This window comes from Erpetoichthys calabaricus, chromosome 5 (genome assembly GCF_900747795.2).
Source record: "Erpetoichthys calabaricus chromosome 5, fErpCal1.3, whole genome shotgun sequence".
In the NCBI taxonomy this organism is placed as follows: domain Eukaryota; kingdom Metazoa; phylum Chordata; class Cladistia; order Polypteriformes; family Polypteridae; genus Erpetoichthys; species Erpetoichthys calabaricus.
In genome coordinates, this window is record NC_041398.2 from 61,512,662 (window position 1) to 61,524,869 (window position 12,208).

General features: G+C 37.4%; 1 protein-coding gene across 1 annotated transcript in view; it reads right to left on the reverse strand.

Moving 5' to 3' along the window:
- The window catches only part of si:ch73-290k24.6 (WW domain binding protein 1-like), a 51,157-nt gene that overhangs the window by 9,179 nt on the left and 29,770 nt on the right, over positions 1-12,208 (reverse strand). The window contains exon 3 of the mRNA XM_028801564.2: positions 6,962-7,123. Within this exon, the coding sequence (XP_028657397.1) occupies positions 6,962-7,123 (162 nt within the window). The remainder of the gene's footprint in view (positions 1-6,961; positions 7,124-12,208) is intronic.

Here is a 12,208-nt window from a genome sequence, read left to right on the forward strand (position 1 = left end):
AAACTGAAATTTGAATTAATACAAAATAACGACGTTTAATCAAAAAAAAAAACTCTCTTCATCAGACCATGCGAACCGCTCCGCCATTCTCGTTTTGATTGCACGTGATGAAAATGTGACACATTTATTTGCGTTAAAGCCCTTTTTTCCGACAAACACTGTTTCCAATGTAGTTTTTGCGACATCTGAAGTATCGATATAGAATTTATGCGCTAAAGTTAAACGGAAAAATATTATGTCGACATGTACAACATTTTATCGATAATTAGCATTTCCATTGGCTATATCGGTAAAAAAATTTGAAGCGCTAAATATTTTTTCGCAAAAACTCCTTGGATGGAAACCTGGCTAGTGTTAGATTCATGATTAACTTTGAGGAAAGTATTAAAGGAAAAGGTCAGTGTTTTTTGTTTTTGTTTGTTTTATTATAAACATTCCTTATATTAAAATGTTTACCACAAATTACAACCCAGAACAGAATCAAGCTATTTTTACCAAAGTAGAATGTCTCCAGAGATCTTTTGAAGATACATTCACCGGATAATAAAATAAATAATCTAACAACAATGTGTATTTTTTTTTTAAATAAAAAGGACACACAAACACACATATTAAAACAATTATGTCAAAGTTGAGAAAACAAACAAGTACATAAATCACAGCGATGGTTCATTTGATTCATCATTAAAATCCTAGATGTTTGAACTAATACCAGCTGCAATACTATTTGTAACTCAACAAAAGAATAAAGAGGTAATAATTTTCTGATTGTTATCCCAAGACATTAGATGTGACTGTTGCAGGTGCAACTGCATGAGCAACAGAAAGTGAACAAAATATTTTGTATTCTATGGAAAAATTACATCTTTTAAGATTTTTTGAAAGTCTTAATATAATTCTTCGAGATGTCAATTTCACTGCGCCAGACACTCTAAAGATATTACTAAGCAAGGTCTATGATTTAATGATTTGATGGTGGTGAAGCAATTAGTTTCCACTTGCCTCCCTACTTTAAGGGATTGTATTTGAACCTCAGTTTATTCCTCTGTTAAGTCTTCCTTCTGATGCAGTTTACTTTTACATACACAGAAAGATGTTTGTACTGGACTAATACAAACTGTAGATTTAACCTGTAGAAAAAAAATAAACATCACATTCCTAAAAGGTAACAGTTTACAGGTTTACACTTATTAATGTGTCTATAATTTAGAAATAAGACAAAAATTCTGTGTATTGACTTGCATGTTGACCCTACAAGCTTTTGGCTAAATTAGTTGTATTGGCCCCTTTAGCTGGTATTGTCTGTTAGCAAATCTTGCATAGAGGCTTGCGTTTATCATCCAGTTTTCACTTTCCATTTGCTACAAAGCCAAAGTATTTCCAGACACCACTCCTGTTGCACTCTGTCTAGGACTGGGTGATAAAGATAATTATCGTGAAATAACTTTTCCTCAACAGAAACATTAAGACATAGTCAACAGAAAGTCAATACAACTCATTCCATCCATGCTTTGACAGAAAACACGAAAAGCCACTGATAATGAGAATAGCACCGCACTGAACCAATCATATGGCTAAAATAGAGTTGGAGCCACGTCATGTTGGGTTGACGCACACAGCACGGAGCTGGCAACAGCATACATGTAAATGTTTGGATTGCAGCAGCCATGAATGCCGGTATGTCAGTCGTGGGAGTGAGATAAGAGAAAATTACAGGAAAAAATAAGTAAGTAAATAAATAAATAATAAAAAATTCAGTGTTATCGAAGAAGACACCCCAACGGACAAGGACACTGTTGAAAAGAAGGGTTTGAGGAATTCAGTAGCGTGAAGATATTTTGGCTGTTTAACGTCTGACAAGAAGCAGAGTAACATGTTTTCAATGCAGTCATGTTCCCACAAAAGATTGGTAATATCACTGATCATTTGTAGCATCTGAAACAGTGCCATCCTTCAGAGCACACACAGTGCAACTTTACAGTCCGAGACCCAAACAAGCACTGGGATTTCTTGTGCCTTTCTTTTTTTGCCTTGAAACATAAAGTAGGTATTAATACAAAATAAATGCGTATTTGGAACTGACCAAGGAATTTACTTTGTGTAAAGCTTTAAGATTTTAGTTAAATATTTCAGATTTTTGAATTAAGATTTTATTTACTTGGAAAGAGAGTTTTTTTTTTTGTTTTTTTTTTTTTAAATCAGTTCAAGTCATACAGGCAAATACCTGCTATATAATCCATGAGCGGCACTGTCAACCAGGGATTTGACAGATGAGACGTGCATGTATGCACAATTAATCATTAATGTGTTTGTTTAAAAAAATACGTTTCAGTCATAAAAACAAATACATTAAATATATACCTCATGAAACACCCAAAATTTTTAATTATACAGTGATACAGATTTTGGCCATGCCATCCACTCCTAATTGCATGAATCACATTCAAAGCAGTTATGATATTTCTCCCCACAAGTTATTAGTTTTTGAACTGTATGATCATGAATAAATACATTTATAGCAAAAGCAAGTACGAAAACTTTGTTTTACTCTTTGCCCAGGCAAACTGAACTTTGTACTTTGAGTATAATGTATCAGTATTTCATGACAATTAATCTTGTTAAATTATCAAAATAATAGTAATTATGTTCTAAAATCAAGGACACGTAGCTAACTCAGTAAACGTTTCTCAATAGTTCCAGATATTTAAAGATACAAATAATAACAAGTCCTACTCATTCTGAATGTGTACTGAAAGGTTTAGAGAAAAATGCATCCTGGGTTTGAATTTCACACTCAGTTGCTCTCTGTATGGAGTTTACATGCTCTATGTCTGCATTTAGTTAGGTACTGAAATGAGAAAGTCGTGAAACAATACAAATTAATTTTGATGCTATAATTGCTCTTTTTTATGTTATATTAGAAGACACCATAATAAAATGAAACTAGATTTAAATTTTTTTTTATACAATACTTTTATATAATACTTTTTAATGCAAACCAATTGTATCAACTTATAGATACACAGTAAATAATATCCTTGATAAATGTTTGTCATATTTACGTTCTTTTGCAAAAGCCATAAACATAGGAAATTAGCAGGTTAATATACAGTATAATATATTTATACATCTGTGTGCACACATCACTTTGGGTCTTCAGGATTAAGAATGTAACCAAACCTTACTTTTACATTGTGCTTTTCACTGTGAACCGTGCTATTCAATTAACTTATTTGTAAAACATAAGCATATGTAATCTGCTTAGTATGCATTTGCAAAATCTGAGACCAAAAGCAGGAATATATGATTGATTTACAACACACTCATTTCCTAGAAATTCAGCAACAGGAAAACTGAGCTGGAGTACAAGCCACTTGGTGTACCTCTCCAGGTATTTGACTAGCTTGTACCGTTATCTATTTAGCCATCTAAAGCGGCTGTCAGATGAGTAAAAGAAGAAAATATACAAGTTGAAGTGACCTCTCTCAAGGTACATTTGAAATAGTGCATTAATACAGAACTCAAGTTGCACAAAAAAATTTCTTGGTTTAAAGACAGAAAAGATTACAAATTCGCCAATGCATGTTCAAAATCAAAACATTTCTACAGTGCACACTATTGGAGAGATCAACAAAAATGTAACATTGCTCAACAAGTTTCCTTGAAAAACAACTGTGCCAAATTTCAACAAATCAGTCCACTGTGACCCAACTGGTTTCATGCGGACAAACAGACAGACAAGCAATTAGAGCAGGTGCTTTTTGTATTATATGTGAACTAAAACAACATTAAAATGTTAGAAAAATTCAGATGGGAACAGGCCATTCAGCCTAATAAAGCCTGCCAGTCCTATCCAATTACCACTAGAATCCCTGAAGCCTACGAAAAAAGTTGCAAAGCCGGGCCACGTTAAATTCCCTCACACCGCTTCATCAGCGTCTTTGTTTTGCAAACGTGTCAATCAGCACAAGCACCAAGCAGGCTGCTATTCCACCCCCTACTGACTCAGCTGAAGTCAGTCACAAAGTTCTCCCAGCTCAAGTCTGTTTATCTGGGTGTGAGGTGCCTTGAAGTGTATAGGGTAAATAATAAATAGTTATTTGGAATACATACATTTCATGCATATTCCATGTCTACAACAATCTGGGTAAATGTAGGATGAGAGGAAATGCGAGGCAAAAAAATGTTGAACACATAACTAAAACACTAACTTTTTTCATGTTATAGTAATAATGACAAAATGCTGACGTGAAGTGTATAATGTGTGAAGACTGAATTCCAAATAACATACTCTGTTAAAGAACAGTCACTGATTAGGTCTATAAACTGTAGAAAAATATGTAGAAAATTAGCCCTTTTAATATGAGTAGTTGAAGTTCCCCATTATTAATATCCTCATGCGATCTTGCCTTTTCAGTATTATTTAAAAGATGTGAATTGAAATTACTGTCTGCATTGAGGGGATCTACAGCACACTCCTAAAATAAGGCTTTCTCCTTATTGATTTTCAGACAAAGCCAGACGTCCTGACTAAGATATAGCTCATAATCCAACTGAAGACTACTTGTCACCCCCTCCTTTTCTGTTCTGTATACCCTTCCTAAAAAATTTGGAAACATCTGTTATACTCAACCCCTTCCTATTATTGCTATGTTACGGTTATCATAATTATATTCTGCTACATAAAACTCCAACTCACTTTTTAGTTTTGATACTTCTAGAATTAAGGCAAGTTAATTTACTTTTGCATTTAAACTTTTGGTTATGTTACTATTCATATTTGTTTTTAAACTTCTGTTCGTCAACTCATGTACAGTTCTAAACCCGGCCTATTCTAAACTCGCTTTCCCCACAATTCCTGAGTTTACACAGTTTTTGACTAACCTACTTATACACCTCTCCTACACGCCGAGCCCCTCCGGTTCAAATGTAACCCACTGTGGTAGAAATGGTCCCATTTTTTGCTAAAAGGAGCAAAAGGAGACCCAATGCCCCATAAACCTATACCCTTCAATCCTACACCAAGATTTGAGTCACATGTTCAGCCTTCTGATCACTACATTCATACCTGGACTCGGTCATTAGGGGAATTGGCATGCCTGCCTGCCATCTCAGCCTTTAGAGGCACCATCCAGCTCCACAACAACATGAAAATGGTTTGAAGCTTCAATTTCTGAGATTGATGCCCCAGGACAGTGTGCACCCTTTGCCTTGTACCTTGCGACTTTGATCCACCTAACTATACCTGTCTAACATCTTCTCCCAAGTCTCCTTAATATACGGTGTATAGTATCTCTCTTAAGAGCACTGGGCCAGGTCTGCTAATTCTCTACTACAACACAGGAGTGTCATCTCCTTCTCCAGTTCAGCCACCCTGTGCTGAAAGTACTCGATTGGCTGTCATCTCCTGATTTAGCCTTCAAGGAGAACGGACTCTTCCAAGCCATCTCCCCAACAGAAACATGCAACAAGACTTGCATTACACTGACCTAATTTTTAAATTTTGGTATTTGGATTATTACTCTGCTTAACTGTTTTTAATTAAATTTAGACTATTTAAAACAATGGAATACAGAAGTATTGCAATTGTTGAACACCTCATGGCCCTTTGTGCTCCAGTAATGCTCTATCCCACAACTATCTGCTGTACGTCTTCCTTTGAAGTTATTAATCATTACTTTTTTCCCCCATTTCTGTTTTCTTAACTTTGTGCCCCACTTATTACTTCCTTACTTTTAAGTTCTCCACTAATATCGTTTATATTTCTTCCATTTAATGAACCCTTACGTTGTCGCCCTCTTAATTACTCTAGCTTTCCTGAACACCAAGAACTGATCTATCAAGTTAACTTTTTTTTTTTTTTTTTTTTTTTTCTGTACACCCTACTTTCGTGTTACTGGGAAAACTCACTTACTGATATCAGCTATTTCCTTACTCTCATCTGTTTCCATGGCTGCTTGAGCCTGATCAGTCATGCTAGATGCCCGTTTATTTACAGTGGAGCCCCACTCTTTACCGCTTTGAAGTTAGCTGCTTACCTGTCAATAAAATAAATGCTTTCTTTTAAGGAATGAGCACACCTGTCCTCGCTTTTAAGCACTACATGGTGCTGTATCCAATTATTCTTTATATGCCTTAACTCTTACCACTAAGGAATTGCTGTTGCTTTTAACTATTCAATGCTACAATGCCAGTTATTTATTTACAGACTTGCCTGTTTCAACTTTTGCTTTCTGCCTTGGCACGCATTACCGACTCATGTTTGGAAAACAAATAAGAAAAAGCACAGGTTACTTTCCAAACGCTTCCCCAAACACAGATACATTTACTCCTGTGCGGGTGAGAAAGAGAGGAGAAAAAAAAAAACCCTAAAAATTCTCGCACTGCTCTGTAGTTGCAACCAAACTTGTTTTAGAAGCAAACTTTGTATTTTAGTTATAATTAATTAATTCTTTGCATTTACATAGCACTTTTCTCACTACTCAAAACGCTCAGCAATTGCAGGTTAAGGGCCTTGCTCAAGGGCCCAACAGAGCAGAGTCCCTATTGGCATTTACGGGATTTGAACCGGCAACCTTCCGATTGCCAGTGCAGATCCCTAGTCTCAGAGCCACCACTCCATCACTAATTAACTGTTATACAGCAGTTGCACACTCCACACATCTTCACTTCTCCACACTTCTTCCAATTCAACTGTAAGGATGACATTAGCAGTCTACACCCCAAACGCAAATGTGTCCAAAACTCTCCTATGGAAATAATTTCTAGACTGATTAAAAAACATTTTCAACAGCATCACTGGAAGGTGAGATTAGAAGAACATTAAACACAGCAAAATTTAAAATTATTAAATTAATCAATAAAGACAAAATATAACCTAGTTGGTAACTGTGCTTCTTAATAGGGAATTTGATATTCATTAAAGACAAAAATCCACAAACAACAAAAATTTGTCACATACTAAGATCCAGCATAGATGCAGGATAATTGCATGCCCCATGGTAGGCAATGAGGTTGATTTCCCTTTGACGTTGTTGCTGTTGGATGCGTAGTTTGGCTCGTCGGTGTCGGTAGGCACAGCAGCAGCTGAAGAAAATGAGGATGGTCCAAAGAAGCCAAAACCCTGAAAAAATACACACAGATGTAAGAAATAAAATGTGAGGCATGTACATAAAAATACAGCAAATCGAAAATCTGTTCCGGTCACTGAGCAAACTAATGGATATAAATGAAGGAACAACCATATTTATATCTGCAAGCTTATATACACTCAAATCTATATTGCATTTTGAATATTTAAAACTGAACTGAAAATTTCAAAAGTCTCCAACAAGGATAACATTTTCCAGATACAGTAACCAGCACTACGTTATTTTAGGTGACTAATGTACCTTTACAAAACAATTTCAGGAAGAGCCGATTCACATTTTTTGGATGGATACAGTAGCTTGTATTCTGTTGCCACAAATAAGACTGACAGGCTTCTATGCAGTGAAAGAAAAAAAAAAAACAAGTCTTGGCTTAAAATGTTATATGAATTAGACAATGTAGATCGGTCTTTCCCTGCAGTTGGCATTAGTGCTCATCTATATTACTAAACGAAGGTTGTATATATATGCACGGATGCCAGACGCACTGAAGCGCATGCGCACTGCGCCTCAGCGCCCCAGAGTCAAACCCAGCGGCTTCCCAGACTCAGTAGGTGGCGCCCAAACAACACAACACAACCTGTAAACTAAACTTCAGGTCACAATACAACCGCCGCCCGAACACTTACACCACCACATATACAACCTTCGTTTAGTAATGTTTACTAAGGTTTTATATATGTACGAATGCCAGACGCAACCCGTCCCAAAAGCGCACGTGCACTCACAAAGCGCCTCAGCACCCCAGAGTCAAACCCAGCGGCTTCCCAGAGTCAGTAAGTGGTGCCCAAACAACAGAACCTGTAAACTAAACTTGAGGTAAAGCATGCACGCCAACAAGTTGCCATGATGACATATTTAAACATAGACATACAGTGGTGTGAAAAACTATTTGCCCCCTTCCTGATTTCTTATTCTTTTGCATGTTTGTCACACAAAATGTTTCCGATCATCAAACACATTTAACCATTAGTCAAATATAACACAAGTAAACACAAAATGCAGTTTGTAAATGGTGGTTTTTATTATTTAGGGAGAAAAAAAAATCCAAACCTACATGGCCCTGTGTGAAAAAGTAATTGCCCCCTGAACCTAATAACTGGTTGGGCCACCCTTAGCAGCAATAACTGCAATCAAGCGTTTGCGATAACTTGCAAGGAGTCTTTTACAGCGCTCTGGAGGAATTTTGGCCCACTCATCTTTGCAAAATTGTTGTAATTCAGCTTTATTTGAGGGTTTTCTAGCATGAACAGCCTTTTTAAGGTCATGCCATAGCATCTCAATTGGATTCAGGTCAGGACTTTGACTAGGCCACTCCAAAGTCTTCATTTTGTTTTTCTTCAGCCATTCAGAGGTGGATTTGCTGGTGTGTTTTGGGTCATTGTCCTGTTGCAGCACCCAAGATCGCTTCAGCTTGAGTTGACGAACAGATGGCCGGACATTCTCCTTCAGGATTTTTTGGTAGACAGTAGAATTCATGGTTCCATCTATCACAGCAAGCCTTCCAGGTCCTGAAGCAGCAAAACAACCCCAGACCATCACACTACCACCACCATATTTTACTGTTGGTATGTTGTTCTTTTTCTGAAATGCTGTGTTCCTTTTACGCCAGATGTAGCGGGACATTTGCCTTCCAAAAAGTTCAACTTTTGACTCATCAGTCCACAGGGTATTTTCCCAAAAGTCTTGGCAATCATTGAGATGTTTCTTAGCAAAATTGAGACGAGCCCTAATGTTCTTTTTGCTTAACAGTGGTTTGCGTCTTGGAAATCTGCCATGCAGGCCGTTTTTGCCCAGTCTCTTTCTTATGGTGGAGTCGTGAACACTGACCTTAATTGAGGCAAGTGAGGCCTGCAGTTCTTTAGACGTTTTCCTGGGATCTTTTGTGACCTCTCGGATGAGTCGTCTCTGCGCTCTTGGGGTAATTTTGGTCGGCCGGCCACTCCTGGGAAGGTTCACCACTGTTCCATGTTTTTGCCATTTGTGGATAATGGCATTCACTGTGGTTCGCTGGAGTCCCAAAGCTTTAGAAATGGCTTTCTAACCTTTACCAGACTGATAGATCTCAATTACTTCTGTTCTCATTTGTTCCTGAATTTCTTTGGATCTTGGCATGATGTCTAGCTTTTGAGGTGCTTTTGGTCTACTTCTCTGTGTCAGGCAGCTCCTATTTAAGTGATTTCTTGATTGAAACAGGTGTGGCAGTAATCAGGCCTGGGGGTGGCTACGGAAATTGAACTCAGGTGTGATACACCACAGTTAGGTTATTTTTTAACAAGGGGGCAATTACTTTTTCACACAGGGCCATGTAGGTTTGGATTTTTTTTCTCCCTAAATAATAAACACCATCATTTAAAAACTGCATTTTGTGTTTACTTGTGTTATATTTGACTAATGGTTAAATGTGTTTGATGATCAGAAACATTTTGTGTGACAAACATGCAAAAGAATAAGAAATCAGGAAGGGGGCAAATAGTTTTTCACACCACTGTAGAATAACGACGACTCATGACCAGCAGAATCGCACGTCAACGTCGCCGCCATATTGTGAGTGGCACTGCTGTGGAGTGAAGTAATGAATAATGTCCTGCTTGTGATTGTACAAACCGCTGTACGCTCCAAACCAGATCCCAGTGGGGGGGATTTCATAGGTAAGGCTGAACAATTGTTTTGGTTAAATTTCGCCATTAGAAAATCCTGTTTTATAGTCTTTACTTTAAGCTAAGCCAGGCTAAGCTAGCAAAGCTATGCATTTATTTGCTCAAGTGAGCCTCCAAACAACGTTTTGGCTAAACGTATTTAGTCACAAACTATGTAGATTATTGTTAGCTGTTAACATTTCTCAAACTTGATGATGTGTTTTCTCAAGGAGCACATTGAGGAAACACAGTTTGAAATTGACAACCATCATTTTATATGCTCATGTCTTTAGTTGTGTCTGTCTTCCACAAACTAAGGCTGCACCATATTGCCAGACTGAATACTCTCAAATTACAGGATCTGAGTGAGCGAGACGTAGTTTAAGTCTGTAGGAGATCAGTGAGGTTGTGGAGAGCTTTAAATGTTAAGAGTGGTATTTAGTATTGTATTCTGTAGTTAACAGGGAGCCAGTGAAGTTGAGAGAAAATAGGTGTAATATGTTCAGTGGATTTAGAACAGCAGGTTATTATCCTGGCAGCAGAATTTTGAAGAAGTTGCAAGCGATGGATGAGTTTTTGTGGCATGCCAGATAGAACAGCATTACAGTAATCTATATGTGATGTGACTCGGGCATTAACCAATACTTCAGTACTGTGTTGCGTAAGAACAGGACAAAGTCTGGAAATGTTTCGAAGATAGAAGGCAGTCCCCGAAATGTTACTTATATGGGAGGAATTATTTAATAATAATTATTATTATTTAATAATTGCCATTATTAGTGTATAAATGGATATAAAATAATTGCATTTAAACGATTCGCCAAAAAACAGTATGTAAACGATACTGTTTTAAACGTTACTGTTTTTTCATCAGAAAACCCGGTTTCCACATCTACCTGTATTAGTTTAAATGGCACTTTTGCCACTCGCAATAAGGCTGACGCGCTAATGTATCGTGTCGACTGAGAAACACAGTGAATGCGACGTCTATCTATATATGTCTATGTATTTAAACTTGAGGTAGTGGTGACTACTGACAGTGCCAGCAGTCAGCTACTCCACAGTGCCAGCGGTTAGTATTCTCCACTCCACAGTGCCACTAGTTAGTGTGCTCTAATCCACTATGCCAGCACTCAGTGTGGCAGCTGTCAGTGTGGCTTATTTGAATCACATTAAGGTAATTCAGTGTTAAAAGTAAGTTCAATTATGATTCCTAACAGCAAACGACTTCTAGCTAACAACACACCCATAGAAAAACAAAAATGAAACTGCATAGATAAAAACAATGAACGAAGGCACCTACAACGCGCTTCTGAAACACCAGAACCAAAGGAGTCACGGTTCCAAAAAGAAACAGCTTTAGTACAAATATATTTATTTAATTAAATGAAAACTTTCCCGGGACGCTCCCACCCTCCATGATTTTTCATCCCTACAAAGACTGGAGGGAACAGAAAGTAATTGCCATTCTTGGATTTGCGATTCTTTAGAGAATCGGGGGTTTACTGGTTAGTTTATATTTCAAGTGGAGGCAATTGTCAGATTCTCCACGCACATAAACTGAATAAAAGAAAGCACAGAAGTACACCTCTCACACTAAGCTACATTTTAGTTGTATTTCCTGATAGACTACATGGGCATAGAATTATCATATTCTTCAGGGATCCACAGTCTGTACTAATCTCAACTATTCTCCGTTGCTTTTTCCAATAGACTACATGGGCATAGAATTATCATATTCATCAGGGATCCACAGTCTGTACTAATCTCAGCTATTCTCCGTTGCTTTTTCCAGTTCTTCTGTGGTAGTGATTTGTGCCACCACCCGATCAAGGCACCATGCAGCACCGTGTTGATGGACTCAAGGCAGGTATCTTAGTTGACCACAAGACCAACATCATTAATTATTATCATGTGAAGCCTGAAAACAAAGGACTGATTTACAAACATTTGTTGGGTAGAATGCCCAGTGGAGGCTGGGCGGTCTTTCTGGTCTTGGAACCTCTGCAGATTGTAGTTTTCTCCAGCCAAACTGGAGGTTTTTTTTCTTTCCTATCCTGCCGGCCACCTGACCTTACCTTTTACCTTTGTTACTTATTCTTATATTATTGCCTAATCTTATTTGTTTTTCATTTCATATAAAATTTTTTGCTGTCTTGTAAAGCACTTTGAGCTACACTGCATGTATGAAAATGTTCTATATAAATAAATGTTGTTCTTGATGATAAATCGCTTTCTTCTTCACATATTTTATATATGGACAGCCCTTACTCAACTCATCCTGCCATCACAAATTCTGTGGCAACTGCCACTCTCCATCATTAATTGCAATTAGCTGGAGATTCGTAAACTAAGGGATGACTCTGTGTGTGCAACTAGAAGTGGAGGAGATATATCAGGGATAATGCAAAAGGATTAAAA